Source organism: Muntiacus reevesi, chromosome 6, assembly GCF_963930625.1.
Source record: "Muntiacus reevesi chromosome 6, mMunRee1.1, whole genome shotgun sequence".
Taxonomy (NCBI): Eukaryota; Metazoa; Chordata; class Mammalia; order Artiodactyla; family Cervidae; genus Muntiacus; species Muntiacus reevesi.
The window spans coordinates 108,165,874-108,182,790 of NC_089254.1; the positions used below are offsets into that span (position 1 = coordinate 108,165,874).

General features: G+C 45.8%; 1 protein-coding gene across 19 annotated transcripts in view; it reads right to left on the minus strand.

The window, feature by feature from the left end:
* KMT2C (lysine methyltransferase 2C) overlaps nt 1-16,917 on the minus strand; it is a 255,413-nt gene that overhangs the window by 15,365 nt on the left and 223,131 nt on the right. For 12 of the 19 annotated variants that reach the window (XR_010663715.1, XM_065939504.1, XM_065939500.1 and 9 more), the window contains 9 exons: nt 16,163-16,226; nt 14,124-14,356; nt 8,812-10,503; nt 4,376-4,588; nt 3,529-3,693; nt 1,985-2,126; nt 1,717-1,864; nt 371-549; nt 146-282 (listed from right to left, as the gene is read on the minus strand). Coding sequence is in view for 18 of the 19 variants with exons in the window: in XM_065939504.1 (XP_065795576.1) it covers nt 146-282; nt 371-549; nt 1,717-1,864; nt 1,985-2,126; nt 3,529-3,693; nt 4,376-4,588; nt 8,812-10,503; nt 14,124-14,356; nt 16,163-16,226 (2,973 nt within the window). In the remaining variant the exon portion in view is untranslated. The remainder of the gene's footprint in view (nt 1-145; nt 283-370; nt 550-1,716; nt 1,865-1,984; nt 2,127-3,528; nt 3,694-4,375; nt 4,589-8,811; nt 10,504-14,123; nt 14,357-16,162; nt 16,227-16,917) is intronic. The other 7 variants (XM_065939515.1, XM_065939514.1, XM_065939513.1 and 4 more) reach the window with 4 other exon arrangements.

A 16,917-nucleotide genomic window follows, 5' to 3' on the forward strand; every position in this document is an offset into this window, starting at 1 on the left:
ACACACACACACACACACACTCTCTCTCTCTCTCTCTAAGGAGCGCCCCGTCTGTGCATTCTTCAGGAGAACAAGCAGAGGCCTGACTGCACCCCGCCGCAGGCCGGCGCTGCCCTACAGCGTCAGGCAGCCAGTGCACCTTTACCTCAGCAGCTGTAGGGTGCAGGGTGATTGCCACAGATATCAGACCCGACCTGGGACCGTTTGGGGATGAGCCAAAAGGTGACGTGAAAAATAAAGTGCCTGGCTCAGTTTTGATGTCATTCCTTCTGGATTCCAAGCCTTAAAAAAACAGCAAGGACAAGCTGTGTGTTAAGCCTTTTCTAGACTCAGGCAGTAGCCAACCCTCCCCTGCGCTGGGCGCCCCTACCTCTGCTGGCGTTGCTGGGAAGGATGGGGATGATGGGGGACGGCACGGGCTCTGGGGGCTCCTCCTTGACTAGCGATAGGTCCGGGTACCTGCTCACTTCCATCCCAACCACGCTCTCAGGGGAGGACGAGGGGACAAAGCTGTCGGGGGTGTCCCGCTCTGCCCCGTGCTCCTGCATCCTGAGAGGAGGGGAAATACGTGTGGGCACACGGGCACGTCCATCGCGAGGGCGTCCCGCACCGGCCCTGCCTGTCCATGCCTGTGACCTCACTGTGACTGCACAGCGACAGCAACCTGAGAAGCCACAGATTCAGTTCAGGCCAAACAGGAAATCCCTTGGAAAAAAATAAGACACGTGTTGAATTATAAAGTAATTGAAATGTACATGTCTTCTGACTAAAGCTTCAGCATCCAAGTTTAAAGACCTGCCAGAGGAGGAAGAGGCTCCATCTGTAACTTAGCACAGACAGACGGCTCCCGGCCCAGCAGGGTCCCAGCCCAGCGAGACCAGCGACACGTGTGCGGCCAGAAGGGGCAAGGGCATCCCCCCACGCTACCAGTCTTGAGGCACACAACCCTCCCACAGCTGCAGCTGACTTAGAGGGGAGAAGGGTGAGAACCTGAAGGCCTTAGGGCTTCAGAGGTCCGTATTTTCCTTAATGGATAAAGTTAAGGTGAAGAAAATGGAACAGACTAGACCAGAAGCTAAAGGTTACCAAGGCAACTGGGGCTGGAAGGAGAGTGTGTCCTGGGCTAAACGTGGCAGGGCGGCCCGCGCGTCGGGGTCTCACCCGTCCCTGAGCAGGCACCTTTGTACTGCAGGAGGTGGTGAGAAGCAGTGTGTAACGGGACCCAGGAGAGGATCCTTGAGAAACCCAGGGCGGGCACTAAACACGCACACCTAGGAAGCCGCCCACCACACGGCTCCTGACTCACGACTTGCACAAACCCAGGAGTGAGATGCAGGAGGGAGATCTGGATTCTAGCTCTGGACAAGGTCTCCCTGTCGGCCCACAGCTTTCTCATTAATAAAGCAGAGGAACTTCAGCTTATAAAGGACAATGATCTTTGAAATATTTTGCATGGAGACTCCCACTGCCTTAGCGCCTATTGATTATTTGCTGAACTTCCTATATCAGGCGATTTCTAAAATGCACAAACAAATTTCTATTAAATCCTAAGAATGTTTTATAACAGTTAAGTTCTGAAGACAATTATTCACCAAATTTTACCTTTTAAGTCTTTTTACATGCATTTCCCATAGACATTATGCTATATACAAACACAAATAACACTTTTTAATAAATGAAATAATTAAAAAGTATTTGAGAACAAGGAAGGCGTACCTTAATTCCTCCTGATTATTATGAGGCGGAGTTGGAAGTGAGGCTGGAACATCCACCGTCTTAGGGCCTTGAGCAATCGCTCTGGCCAGCAAGTCGTCTTGTGGTCTGAACGGCAGCTGAAACCCTTTAGATCCTAGGCTTTTGGTAACTGGAAAAGTAAAAACACAAACCCCCAAGTACGTTCAATCGAACCAATGGGCGGGAAGAACCCCACAATCTGACCGCCATCTCACCGCACGCAGCGGCACACACGGGCTTGGCATCCTACCTTCGTGGTTCACTAACACGCCAGCTTTTCCAGCAAGCTCTTCAGTCGTTGCAAAACCATTTGCCATCTTCTGACAAGCCATAGGAGGTGGTGTAGGAGGAAGAGAGGCAGGGGGTGTTGGAGGATTACTTAAATTATTCTGCTGCAGGAGACCAAAAAATTTTAAAATTATATGCTACAGAGCAAATATGCCACGACCTTGCTAAAACTTAGTTCTGTGAATTTTTAGCACAGGGAAGCAAGGCTACAGAAATGTAATCAGATGCATCTTCATTCCTAAAGTGCACACCAACAAGAACGAGAAACGTGCAGGCCGGGAGGCTCCTCAGTGGAGCAGATACCCACAATCCTCTGGGCATACTGCCCACAGGCTCGCTTTCCCAGCTTGGAAATTAAGAAGCAAATTGACACTGTGCCTCATTCAGTTCTATTCGACTCACTTAAGATTCACTGTTAAAGTCAGTGAAGGATAGCTTTAAATTCAACCAATAAATAGTAATTAAATTAAGATATGCCCCAGTTCTATAAAAAATTTGAGAATTTAAGATCCCACTCCAATAACTGCAACTGGTATCTTAGGTATTAGCATCTGGATTGTCCAGAAATCTCAAAAAGAAGCAAAAGGAGTAGCACTAATACTAAACGGATTGAGCCATTAGCAAACATGGTTCCCTGCAAACAGTTCTCCCTGTTTGTCACCACTTTTCCATCTGACTCATTAGTCTCTCGGGGACTGTTGGAATCTACCAACACCATCATGCTAACCAAGTGCAGGGCCCAGTCAAACATGGTGCAAAGACCTAGGAGTTCATGAAGATGATGAAGCTGTGTGAACAGCCCGCATCAGAAGAGAAGGAGTTTACAAGAGTCAGGAGAGGTTCTAACTGGAGAGGAGAGTGGACCACGATAATACACAGAGCACAAGAGAAGGACATTACGCTGAAGAAGAGAAGCCCCAGGGACACTGATGACGCTCCCCAGTAATTTTGGGAAAAAAAAAAAAGATCACTTTACACAAGTCAGATGTGAAGTCAAGAATATCTAGTGAGCCTATCATAAAACTTTGTTTAAAAAAAAATACCAAAGGATAAACATGGTTTAGTTTGATATTATTTTAATAGCCTAAGGATTAATGCATAGTTGCAATTCGTACCTAAATTATTAGACTTAACACATTTTTCAGGGTTTTTCACTGTGTTTTTTAGGGTAAATTCCTAACTATATTTTTTTATTCTATTTACTATGAATTCGGATTCATCTTAAGAATTAATAAAGATTTCTAAGACACTTAAGTATTTTCCCCTACCACAGAAACACATAATGGATGCTTTTCCACAGTGTGTATTCTGACCTATACAAAAATTTCAGAAGTTTATACTGGAAAACACTTTACTTGGTAAAGTTTTAACCTTTGAGTTGAACTCAAGTTTAAATGGAACTTGGAAGATTAGATGTAAACTGGATGGAAAACGAGACCAGCTCTACCAGTTCGGCTATGGTATCCAAAAGAGGAGGCAAGGCAACACCTTGGCAGAGAAACATACCTTGTAGATCAACTGAGAATAGTAATCCGAAACCCCTTCAAGGGCGGCACTGCCAAAAGCTCCTAGAAGTCGATTCCCACTATTAAACTGGCCACTGCCGTAAGGAAGAAAGTGGGCAAAGTTCACTCCAATGACCGGTTCCATTAGAGGGAGCAGAGAGAGCTGCTATTGAAAAACACATTTAAGAGTAATGTACACGATAAACAAAACAAGTGTTTCTCCATTTTCCTAAGACCCAAGGCAACTCAGTCAAATAAGGCTTGAGAAAAATAAGACTTAAAAATTTCAAGTGTCAAAATGCTGGAATAAGTGACAGAGACTACAGGATCTTTTTGAGATATACTTAAAAATGAGCCTTATCCTCATCTGTCTTAAAGAGATGCTGCCCGGCATCTAGCAAGAAAAACACCTTCCTTCTCTCAGCTCAGCAAGACTCGGGGCGGACCTGAGGCTCGGCGCCCCCAGCGGCCCTCTCAGCAGCTGTCTCCCACCTTCTGTGACAGCCACGAAGGTGTAAGGATGGACTTTACTACGGGAGAGACCAACGCCTGCGTTTCTCTGCGTCCAGAATCACAAGGAATGTGGACAGAACTTTCCTGGGTGCTGAGGCTGCTTCCTTAGAACGTAAGTAAATCTCGACAATCCAGCTATTTTACTGTAATTTTGGGGTGCCAATAGAGGAGGTGCAATTTGCTTGCAAACAGGAAATCTATTAGGCTCCTTGTTGAGATATCTCTTACCCCTTAATGTTTTGGAAATGATAGCAACCAAGAGAGTTACATAGGGCTGAAAAAGCATCTGACGTCTCACTTCCTTGAAATTTACAGGGGCTCTCGGGAAGACTCACCTGTTTCAGGTGGGTGAAGGTGTCGCCGGTGGAGTACAGAGCTTGTCTCTCCTCGTCTTCCTTTTTCCTCTTCTTTGACCGAGGTGCCGCTTTCTCCCCAGTCCTCTGAGTCCTTTTGCTTCGCTGTTTCTTGGTTTCACTTCCTCCATCTGTTTTTGGCAACTGGTTGTTGCCACATCCAAAACCACCTTGCACTTGAGCCCCCAAAGTTTGCTAATGTAATTGGAAAGGTTAAGAAAGAAGTGAACCATCCATGTGCTTGATTTTCAATTCCTGCTAACCCAGCTCCATCCTAAGACACACACTCCCAAGATGGGTACCCCAAGCTAAGGAGGGAAGATGGTGGCCTCAAAAGGCAAGCCTCCTGAGAACAGCATCCCCCTTTTCAGACACGACTCTCAGTGACAGCTGCAAAGCTTGGCGAGCGAGCAGAGCTCCTCCCCTTTCAGAGAAGCGCAACCCCGGCCTGCCCGCCTGCCCTGGAGCTGCCGACAGTCCGGGGCCCCTCTTCTCTGGGCTTGGGAACAGGTGCCCTGAGTGAAGGCTGTGCCGGCCTCTGCACGGCAGTCATGGTGCCTTATCTGGGCTCGCCTTAGGAAGGGGTGAAGTACAGGTGTTTGGAAACCACTGCTAGGCCCAGAAAAGCATCACAGACTCTCTCTCTCAGCTGAGAGGCCCAGCTAGCCTCAGAGAGTGATGAAAACACACATGCTTCATCCCAGTGAGTTCACAGTCACACATCTGACTAACAACCACTACACACTTCAACACAGTAACAAGTAAGCCTTTCCTTTACTTTCATCTTTATGGCTAAGAATAAACCAGGCATTAAAGAAGTTTTTAAGGGCAGGGCTACCAATACCTTAAAAACATGGGACTCTCTTTAGGAGCCTTTATTTCTAAACTTGACAGTCAATACTTTGCTACAGGCAACTACAGTTCCTAGACTCACTTTAACGTGCTCTGCAATGAATCTTCAGGGGTTTACAGGTTATAGTCTAAATAACATCGTGCATAGGTGGCAACATTTTCCTGTACAAGGCCAAAAATTAAGTATCTTATCACCGACTCAACGGGCATGAGTTTGAGCAAACTCAGGGAGATGGTGAAAGACTGGAAAGCCTGATGTGTTGCAGTCTATGCGATCTCAAAGAGTGGACACAGCCGAGCGACTGAACAACAACAAATATCTTATGCTTTGCAGACCATACACCGTCTGTTACAAACACTCCACTCTCTGCCCAGCGCTACAAGATGAAGTACAGCAACCCATAAACTGATGAGTTTGGCTCTGGGCTAATAAAATACTTTGCATTCATGGACACCAACCTTGAAGATCAGAATTTTCACGTGCTGTGTAACATCACTGTTTCATATTCTCTTCAACCATTAAAAAAACGCAAAAACAACTGTTAGCTCATACAAACGAGGCCGTGGCAGCAGGCACAGAGTGCCCACTCCAGGGCTGACCTGAGGTTCTCCAAGGGAGGGCCCCAGGGAGGCAGACAGCAGCCCCCAGGATGGGTGCCCACCCCAGACCTGCCGGATGTGAACCCAGGGCGGGGCCAGCCAGTGGTTTAACAGGCCCTCCAGGTGACTCTGGCACGCTCACGTTCCAAGGACCCTGGCCTCCAGCTATGCCTCTGGTGCCCACGTGTGTGAATCACCTGGGATCTTGTTAAAACCACATTCTGATTGGTATGTCGGTGCTGGGAGCACAAGATCCCGCTTCCTAAACAGCTCCCAGATGAGGCTGATCCCCAAGGACTGCATGGTGAGCAGCACGGCGCAAGCCCCGAGCACCTCTCTGTTGTTCTCCAGTCACCAAGTCACGTCTGACTCTTCTGCGACCCTATGCACTGCAGTCCACCAGCTCCTTGTCCATGGGATTTCCCAGATCATAATACTGGAGTGGGTTGCCATTTCCTTCTCCAGGGAATCTTCTTGACCCAGGAATCGAACCCAGGTCTCCTGAACTGGCAGGCAGGTTCTTTACCACTGAGCCACCAGGGAAGCCCCAAGCACTTCTTACTGGCTTATAAAAGAAGGATAATGCAACTGCTTGTTAGATGTGCAGGGTCAGGCCCTCTAAGTGCCTGAGAGACTTCTCCGGTCCTCACAATGACCCTAAAAACCAGCCGTTACTATACTTCAAAGAATACTTTTAATTATAGAAGAACACAAAAGATTAAAAATAATCCAAAAGTTTGCCTGAGATAGGAACAGTTCACATTTTAATGTTTCCGATCTTTTATCTATGCTTACATATACTACGATAAAAACACAATGAACCATACTCAATATTCTTTTATTCTGGTGGCTGTCTTTTAAGCTTGACATGTGGTTTGTCCCCTGTGACATTAAACATTCACACATAGCACAAATTTTAATGGCTGCAAAAAATCCGTATATCATTCAGATATATATATGGAAACATCAAATCAGTACCTAGAGTAGTGGATTTAGGTTGCTTTCTCTCATTCTCATCTATCAGTAAAGACAAAGCCATTCAGCTGCTGTCTGTGTGGTCACGTCTCTGCACCTACTAGGATGTTACATTCCTCCCGCCTGGTTGCCAGGTGCTCACAGGTACGCACCACCTTTCATCATATCACAAGCACAGGGTGTTCCCTAATTACTTTAATCCCTGCGACAACCCACTGACAGGGAGCGTTACTGGTCCTGTTTTACAGGGAAAGTCTGAGGCACAGAAAGCCTGACCTGCCCAGGCTGCACGCTGCAGAGAGAGGAAACACGGCCTTAACGCAAACTGGGGGGTGACCACCCCACGTCAGCAGACGCTTCGCCCCAACACTACCAGTAACGGCCACTTCTGGGAGGGAAAACAGTTTCGGCACGGAGGAAGGTGGGGCAGTCCAACTACGGCCACAACAGTTTCGCCTTAAGCGTGACTACAAAATAAATGGATCTCACCGTCTGTAACATGGGAGTAGTAACTGTGCCTGTGCTACCTCAGGGCAAGTGCTCAGCACAGTGACCCCTGGAATGTGGTTAAGAAGGCATCACCCTAGTAACCTAGGGCCCTGCTCCTCGCTGCTTCCCAGACGGACAAACATGTGACACAGTGCAGACATTTATACACATATACACACTACCTGACCTCACCCTTGTTCCATCACAACACCCAGCATCAACATTTTTTACATGTAATTGCTAGTGGTGTCAGGACAAACTTAATCCACCAAGTGCCGACTCTGTGGCAAGCACTGAGTCAGGTACGGAGCACAGAAAGGGGCTCAGGGTGCAGTCTACACCTCCAGGAGTCGCCTGTTCAGAGGCGCTAGACGCTGCCACATGAGCACATGGGCACTCAACCACTAGCTGGGCTGAGACAGTATATGGAGAAGATGATTCCAGAACTGAGTTTTCAAAGACAAAGGCACTGGCTAGATGTGAATTCTCTAAGACCTTCAGGGACTGCAAGGCACCCAGGCTTCCCAGGGGCAGAGAAGGCAACAGAGTAAGTGGCAATAGAGCAGGCCTCTGGGCTGATGACAAATATGACCGAAAACCTTACCACCACCAAAATCCACAAAATTCATATGTGAATCTCTAGAATTAGCACCCAATCTCTACTGAATCAGACAAATAAAGAGAAAACAAAGAGTAAGCCAATACTTGCAAAACGAAAGGCTCCATGAACAACTGCACACAAGGCCAACTAAATTCACCAGTCTACTCCATTCAGTTAAAAAAAAGAAAGAAAACCTAATCTGAGAAGCTCTGTAGGGAATTTATGAATACAATAGTAATAGCACTGCAACTTTCGAAAGATAAGACAAGTAGATAAAACTCCTACAACCGAAAAAAACCTGCTGTGGGAAATATCTCAGGGAAGTTCACTGGAATGCAGGAGATGGAATCTTGTAGGGAGTATTTACAAGAAAATTCTGTACACAAAAGCAGCAGCAAATCCAGTGTTCTTTAACTTAAAAAGGGCAAAATACTGACACACGGAAAACCACAAAGGTAAAATAACATCTACACGTTAAGACCGTGTGTGTATAACATGAAGTATTAAGACTCTGAAACAGAATGGATCCCCGGTATGCATTACAGGGGTGCATGAGCTACTTTCTGTTATTTCCAAGAAGTTAATTTAAACTGCACGCAATCTCTAATTAGGACACATAGACACTTACTTCTTTGCTTGAGTTAGATCCACTCAACGTGGTAATAATCAGCTGATGGGAACATGTGAGGTATGAAATGCACTACCCTACAGATCTCTGATTTTTGAAAAACATAATAAATTATTGCTTGATACTAATTTATGGGTATAAATCAAAAGATGAGGTCCATGCTTTTTCCTCAAGAATAAAAAAGGTTATAAAAGGTTGGCACTAATCTGTTGTAACCATAATGTGAAATAAAAGAGGACAAAGGACGCTGTGGTTTTCCTGAGCCATACTTACCATGTCAGCTGGGTTCTGCCTCTCGACCAGTTTGCTGTCCTTCGTAGAATCCTCTTCTGAACAAAAACCACCTTCGGGTTTCTGATTTAAAAGGGAAGATGCCTTTTTATTTTTCAGCAAGTGCTTCAGAAGCTCATTGCCCGAGTCCCCTTTGCTAGCAGCAGCCCCGGCGGGTCGGGGAGGGCTGTGCGCGGGGCAGGCGGTGGCAGCCGCGGCCTGCTCCTCAGCCTGGTCCCCGGGGAGCTGCTCAGCTTCAGGCGCCCCCCGGCCCGGGCCCTGCTCCAGCTCGGGGGTCTCCAGTCTCGCCTCTTGGGCGGCGGTCTCCACGGAGAGCTTCTCCACCTCTGACTCTGCATAGGTCTGCTGATCTGGGTTTCCCTGTGCGAAGTCCCCACCGGGCGGCTGGGCCTCTGACTCAGCGCACAGCGGGCCTGCTGCCATGCCGGGCGGGGACAGGCCCGTGGGCTCCGCCGCCTCAGGTCCCGCTGGCTGCGGGGGCTCGCCGGGCGCGGGCGCTGCAGGTGTGGAGGTAGCTTCTGGGACGCTTGGGGTCGGCGGAGCGGTGACATCCGAGTGGGGGGTGGATGGCGCCTTGGCCAACTCAGCATCCTCGTCCTTCTTCTTCTTCCGGGTCCTCTTCTTTTTCCCTTTCTCTTCTGGGATTATGTCAGAATACAGCTGGATGAGTGACTGCGCTGAACCCGGGTAGCTCTGCCCCTGGGTGATGGCCGGGTCCTGGCTGCCGGGGAGACCGCTGCTGGTCGCGGGGGGTGCCGTGGGGAGAGCAGGTGCGAATGGCGGCCTCGCGGGGGACGGCTGGAACCCGGGCCCGGGAAGACCTGTGTGGACCTGCTTCACGGGGTGGAAACTCGGGCTTCCCCCCGGAATAGAGGGCGACTCGGGAACAAAGGAGGGCGGTCCTGTCGGCCTTCTCTCGTTGGTCTGCAGGAAACCTGGAGCGGGGGGTGAACTAAGAGAGGCCTGCTGCATACTCTGGGGCTGCACCGCCTGCCCCATCTGGTGCTGCGGGGATGGCGGGAGGGGCCGCGAGGGCGGCACAAAGTCGCGGGGAAGGTCCGAGCTGTAGAACGGGAGCTGGGGCGCCGGCGGCCGGCTGCTCAGCTCCGAGCCCATCAGGCTGTGCTGCTCCAGCTCCAGCCGCTGCTGCAAAGCCCTCTGTCTGTCGACTTCCTGCATGAGCTGGATCCGCTGTCTCTCCTGCTGTTCCCGGAGACGTTCCTTACGTTCTCGTTCTTGAAAACTTTCACTGAACGGGTTATTGTCGTCAAATTCCACCCGTGGTGGCGGTCCACTCTGGGGATTTGCATTTGACACAGTCCCTGGGGCTGGTGTGCAAGTTTTTATTGGTAACTGTGCAACCGGAGGCTGAATCCTAGGAGGGTTGAGAGGGAGGTGAGGAGCAGCGCTGGGAGGCTGCCACCCCGGTAAGCTGGGCATTCTGGCCGGGCTGGTGTGGCCAGGCATGACTGCGGGGTGCTGCAGCTGCGGGGGCACCACGGGGAAGCCGGGCTGGCTCAGGGCAGGCGGGGGGGCACCCGGGACCAGGGGCGGCTGGGGCTGGACACCAGGCAGAACGGTGGGCGGGGGGGCCATCGCACATTGCTGCTGCTGCTGCTGCTTAATCCGGTAATCTTCAATCAACTCAGCATGCTCTTTCTGTTGTTTACGAATCTGGAATCATAAAAGTAAGTCTTGCTCATTATATATGTACTACAGGCTTTACAAACACTGGCTGATGATAAAGGTGCAGGTTACACGGAAGGCAATTAGATCTTGTAGAGGCAAAATTATTTTGCTTATTAGGCGATGGCAAACATCACCGCCCTCCAAAATCCTCATCAACTAAAACTGCCAATCTTTTCGATAATATAAAATGTTTCTTCTAAATAGGAAATACTAAAAACAAATTTGAAAAACATTTTTTTGATAGTAATATTAAGAAAACCTTACTCTGAAAATTATAAATTTTTTAAAGTATTAAAAAAAAAGACAATAGGGGATTCCCCAGAAGTTCAGCAGTTAGGACTCCACACTTTTCACTGCTGTGGCCGAGTTCAAACCTTCGTTGGGGAACTAAAGTCCCACACACTATGTGCCGTGGACAAAACAAAACCAAACCCATAAACAAAGGTTATACAGGAATTAGCTAATTGTGATGTCTTAGAGGTTACATTTGGAGAAGGCAATGGCACCCCACTCCAGTACTCTTGCCTGGAAAATCCCATGGACGGAGGAGTCTGGTGGGCTGCAGGCCATGGGGTCGCTAAGAGTCAGACACGACTGAGCAACTTCCCTTTCACTTTTCACTTTCACGCATTGGAGAAGGAAATGGCAACCCACTCCAGTGTTCTTGCCTGGAGAATCGCCATCCAGAGATGGCGGAGCCTGGTGGGCTGCCATCTATGGGGTTGCACAGAGTCGGACACGACTGAAGCTACTTAACAGCAGAGGTTACATTAATACATAAGGTTAGACTAACTATGAGATTTAACTCAAACTTTAACCATTTAAATGCAAAGATTTCATTTAAGTATACAAAATTGTACATGTTAAAAAAAAGATGAATTACTAGTACACATACCACACCCTCCCATCCATGTTAAAAAGACTAGATTGGTAAAACTCCTTGAAATTAAATGGGTATAATTTCTGAAGTACAGAGACGATCCAGGGTGGTATTTTGAATACTTCCTACTAGGCTCCTAACACTATGACTGACTTGTGTCAGCGAGCTCATCCCAGACCCGTGGTGGCCCCGAGGGCAGACGCTCGGGACCACCTCGGTAAAGACACAAGCCACGTCCTGAGGACGCACCGCCTCACACAGGGAGCTGGGGACAGGACCGCGAGACGCGGGTGCTCTTCACAATGGCTGCACTTCCCCATACTGGACTCAGGCACTGACCCAAACACCAGCACGTTTTCAACTTATTAATCAACAGGTTCCCAGGCCGACTAGTATATTCGCTGCACACATTGTCTGGGCCTGTTTCCCAGTAGCTGTTTCCTACCTGTTCTCTTCTCTCTCCTGACTGGCTTCCTACTAGAACTGAGGAAGTCACCACTGGGCTTTGGTGAAGGAGAATGAACACACATCAAGCACCCAGCACACGATCTGGAATACAGAAGGTGCTGAGCCAGGCCTCTCCCAGGACATTTTATTTTTTTTTTTTTTTTTTTTTTTTTTTTTATTATCCCAGGACATTTTAAAATTCTCTTAAAAACACTGTCATTAACTGCTTATCTTAATGAGATTACACTGGATTGCTGCCAACTATGTAACAGATGATATGTCCCATTTTCCAAGTATAGCATTAATTTCTAAATAGGATTTAATCCACATATATGCGAAAACTAGGCCCTCATCATAAAATATTTATAGAAATATAACAGAAGGCAATAACAAAGATAAAAATAATTTATAAAAGAATCCTTAAAAGCATATTTACTTGCAGTAAAAAATGGCCCCAGAAACTAAATTGAAAGAGAAATGAAACCTCACTCTGGAAGAATCCTAGTTTTAAACAAGGGGATGATACTGTAATCACCAGGGGGCTGCAGAGAATATGGGGAGACAGTATCACTGACTCAATGGATGTGAATTTGAGCAAACTCTGGGAGACAGTCAAGGACAGGAGAACCTGGCATGCAACAGAACACAGGGTTTCAATGAGTTTGTGACAGATCAACAACACAGCTTGCAGATAAAACGCCTGAGTCCAAACCCTTAATCTTCTCATCAAGCTACCTCATCTATCTCCACAGTGACTCGGTAGGTTCTTTACCTTTTGTTGTTCAGTTGCTAAGTGATGTCTGACTCCTTGGGACCCTATGAACTGTAGCACGCCAGGCTTCCCTGTCCTTCACTATCTCCCGGAGCTTGCTCGAACTCATGTCCAATGAGTCAATGATGCTATCCAACCACTCATCCTCTGTCATCCCCTTTCCTTCTGCCCTCAATCTTTCCTGTATAAAATGGTGATAATACCCCCTTGTTCAGAAGGTTAGGTAAGACAGGGGATGTGACTAACTTTCTTATGCAGAAAGCTCTTCTGTGATTTTTACCAAGTCAATCAAACTACTCTTAGAAACTATTAACTTGGAGAATAAAATTTATGTTGACAATCAAAAGCAAGATGGACTTTTCTGATGTATAATTCTATGAATTTCAACACAGGTGAAGATCAGTACGGCCATCACCACAATCAAGAAACAGGCTACTACCCCTTTGTAATCAAATCCTCCTCTCCCAGCTCTAGGCCCTGGCAACCACTAAACTACCGTCCAACTATGTAATTCTGTCATTTCAAGAATTTTCTATAAATGGAATCAATATATAATTTTTGGGATTAGCTTCTTTTACTCAGTACAACGCTCTTGCTGTATCTACCCCAGCTGTGGTGTATTTCAGCAGTTCCATTCTTTTTGATTACTGAATAAGTATTTCATCATTCGAATGTGCCATGCTTTGTCCAAACATTCACCACCAAAGGATGGTTCGGGGGGACGTGGGGGTGTCCCAGTTTTTGGTGACTATGTTAGAGGTGCTGTCTGTATGTGTACGCACAGGTTTTGGGTGAACCTAAGTTTTTAATTCAAGTAAATACCCAAGAGGATCCCTTTATGCATTCTGAACACTACTACTGTTTTATTTTAAATAAAGAGCTCAAGTTTTACCTCTTTGTAAGTATAACTGCTATTTCAGTATGAACATTCTGAGAACCATCACGTCTATAATGGAAGATAACGACAAACTGGTCTTGTATTTCAGGAGCGAGTCCTTTACAGTCAATGTATATTAAGACCAGAATACTGAGAGGGAACACTAATAAAGACACAGCATGAAAAAAACCCAGTGGGATGATTCAAAAATGCTGCATCTGAAACTCCACTGGAGACTAGGGAGCCAAAGACAGGGCAAGGCACAGGTCAGCCCCAAGTACTGAGAGAAAACCGAGGCTCCCGCCACGTGCTATCTCCAGGGAAGCTGAAGACTGCATGGTGAGCCCTCGGTGCGGGGAAAGCACTCCAGTTCCTCCAGCTCCAGCAGCTCCAGCAGGGCTTCCTACCAGAGCACGGGCACGGTTCCCCCGAGTCAGGTCCGGCGCCACGCGCCTCGTCAGAGGCACTCAGGCAGTACGTGACTCTGGGGCAAGGACTTGGGCAGTCACTCCCTCGGTGAGAGGTCTGAGAGCTGTCATTTCCAACAGCACACTTCTGTGTGCCGTACCACCAACCAAATTCATTCATCATTAATCAAGAGCAGACTGTCTGGCCAAGCTATGTGTTACCTGCTCCAGCTGCTTCTGAACCATGCTCTGCTGCTCGGTGACATGCTTGAGCTGCTCGGCGTCCTCCTCCGGGAACTCTCGCCCAGCCTTTTTGGCGGTACGCTGCTTAGCTGAAAGGGCCTTCTTGGATTTCCTGTGTGCGCCAATTTGTTCTTCAAGATATTTCTGCTGCATCTGAAGAAGCTGTTGGGTCTCTTGAAGCCATTCTTCGTACTGTTTACGTTGTGAATCATCTGAGGAAAAAAATTAAAATTCATCTGTGTTAATTTTCTAAAGAGTTCAATACAAGATACACAAATCCATTTTGTAAGGAAACAGTTTCATCATGACCTTGTCATAGGTATTTTGAAAACGTAATACTAAATTTTAGACCATAATGCACCTACAGAGTAGAAGATTTTAGAAAAATATTTAAGAAAACTAAAGAATGTATATTCTTAGGACACAGGCTAACCTCATAAATACTATAAACCCAACCTCTGAGAAGCAGATGACTTATCTGATAGGATACTTTTCATCTACCACATTATTGAAATCTCTGACCCAAAAGCCACTGTTTACTAAAATAAACTCATTTGTATTTGATTAACTCAGCTTTACAGATTTTGAAGAGACGAAGTGAGACACAGCCTGCCAAGGTCCAGGGCATGGGTCAGGTGTCGTTTCCCACGCTAATTTTCCTACGTTGATAAGGTTTCCTCTATTTCTAAACAGTGAAAACATCTCCTGAATTAACAGGGAAAGAACCTAGAATGTTTTAGAAATGACCAATATGAAGTCTGTTTTATAAAGGAAATCTGTAAGTTAAAAAAACTGATGATTTTTAAGAATTTTGTCATTTATATTTCTATAAATAAGCCATTAACCGAGTAAAATCTTTTCCACTTGTATGACTGTCATTAATATCTCCCCAAACAGTTGTATCTCTTCATCTTGTAGCAATATTCCTACTTTATTCTTTGAGGGCACTTTACTTCACTGATGCCAAGTTAAGGAAAAAAAAAAGTCATCTTATGTTGTGAAATTCAGAATATACCATTTTGACTCACTTTAAGACAAAGAAATGAATAAATACAATTCCAAGAAGGACATTAGCTGAAAAATTACATCAATGATTTAACAGAATATCATCATACATTAAGAATCCACCCAAAGTCAATGGGCACAATAAAGCCAGAAAAAGCCAGTTGGTTACAGTAGTTCACTTGTTTTTAAGGCAAATATGTATTCAAATTATAATCATTAATGACAGGGGAATTTCAAAAGGTTGGACTTTGGGTTTGTTGTTAAACCCAGAAGTTCCGTCCGTGTATGAACTTGAATCTCGTCTACTAAATTTGCAGGGCATTGTTCTAGAACAGGCTTTTTCACAAGATTTCAGAAGTTCTGCTTCTGGTAGAATGAGACCTACCGCAAGGAAAGCCTTTCTGGTTTCTGGAACCAGGAGAGCAGAGGTGAGCAAAATGAAAAATAACGGTGAAAAAAAAGTTAGCTAGACAGTCTGGAGAGTTCAGAAAGGTTCAGTCTGGGGAGAACTTTAAACGCTATCCTGAAGCACCGTGGGACCCCTGAAGGCAACTAGGAGGGTGTGGCAGCACCCTGCATCCCTGGCTTCACACCATGCTGCTAAACCCGGCTCCTCTTTAAGCACACGCCCTTTGCTGTTCCCATTTGGTGTCCTTGCCACTGACACAGACAGTCATTAGAAAAGAAGTGGTTTTATGCCACAGATTGTAAAGTGCCCAGTCTATATACAAAAATAGCAACACTGAAGAGAACAGGGGAGATGATTTTTCTCTATTAAAATACTCATCTCTAACCATAAGTATTCATGCACAGAAAAAAGAAAAGCAAAGCAATGAAAGACATGCCTTGAGGAAGAGGACCCTAACAGGGCAGCAGTGATGTTTAATAAAAGATTGAGGGCACTTTGATTTCAAATAACACACCTACACTAACTCCAAGATTTTAGAAGAACACAGATATAGTGCAAACCAGCAATCCCCAGAGAACACGTAACTGATTAGATTTATACTTACTGACAAAGCCTGGACCAAAATTTGGAGGATTAGGCCTAGAAATCTGATGTGTTATACTGCCATCCTAAAATAAGTAAAATTTACAAATAGGTTTATTCCACATTTCAGTTAAAGGGGGACAAAAACTTAAAAAAAGGAAAAAGAAGTGGAAGGGAAAAAACTTTAATTTCTTATGACATCTTTGCAGCTTTCATTTCGATAAAAAGTAGAATGAATTTTGTGGTGACAACCTACTTTTTGAAAATTTTAAACTACCTCTGAACTGTTATATTTGCTAGGTCTCAATTGAAAAACAATTATTTTTTAACTAAGAGGTTATTCATCAAAAATATGATAGTAGGGCAAATCAAATAGTACTTAGCTACAGAGTCACATAAAACCCTACTTTGTGATCAAATCTGCCTGGTTTCTTCAGCAACTAAGACATAGAAACATGGGTTCCAGATTTACTAAATTCCACTTCACAAAGTTATTTATAAAGAGAACCAGTATCTCTAACAGGCACAAATAATAAAACAAATATGCATTAAATATTACTCTCATTTTCTAGTTGAATGTCATTTTTCCCAGGGAGATTGAATAAATAGTTATCATCTCACAATTCCCCGGTAACAATCTGATAAATACAAAATTAACTTTGAAAAAGCATTTACTGAGTTCTCACAAATTCTGTTAGACATGAGCTGTAGACAAACGACGACAAATATCAGCACCCAGAATGCACTAAATGTAAACCATAAAATCCTGCAAAGCAG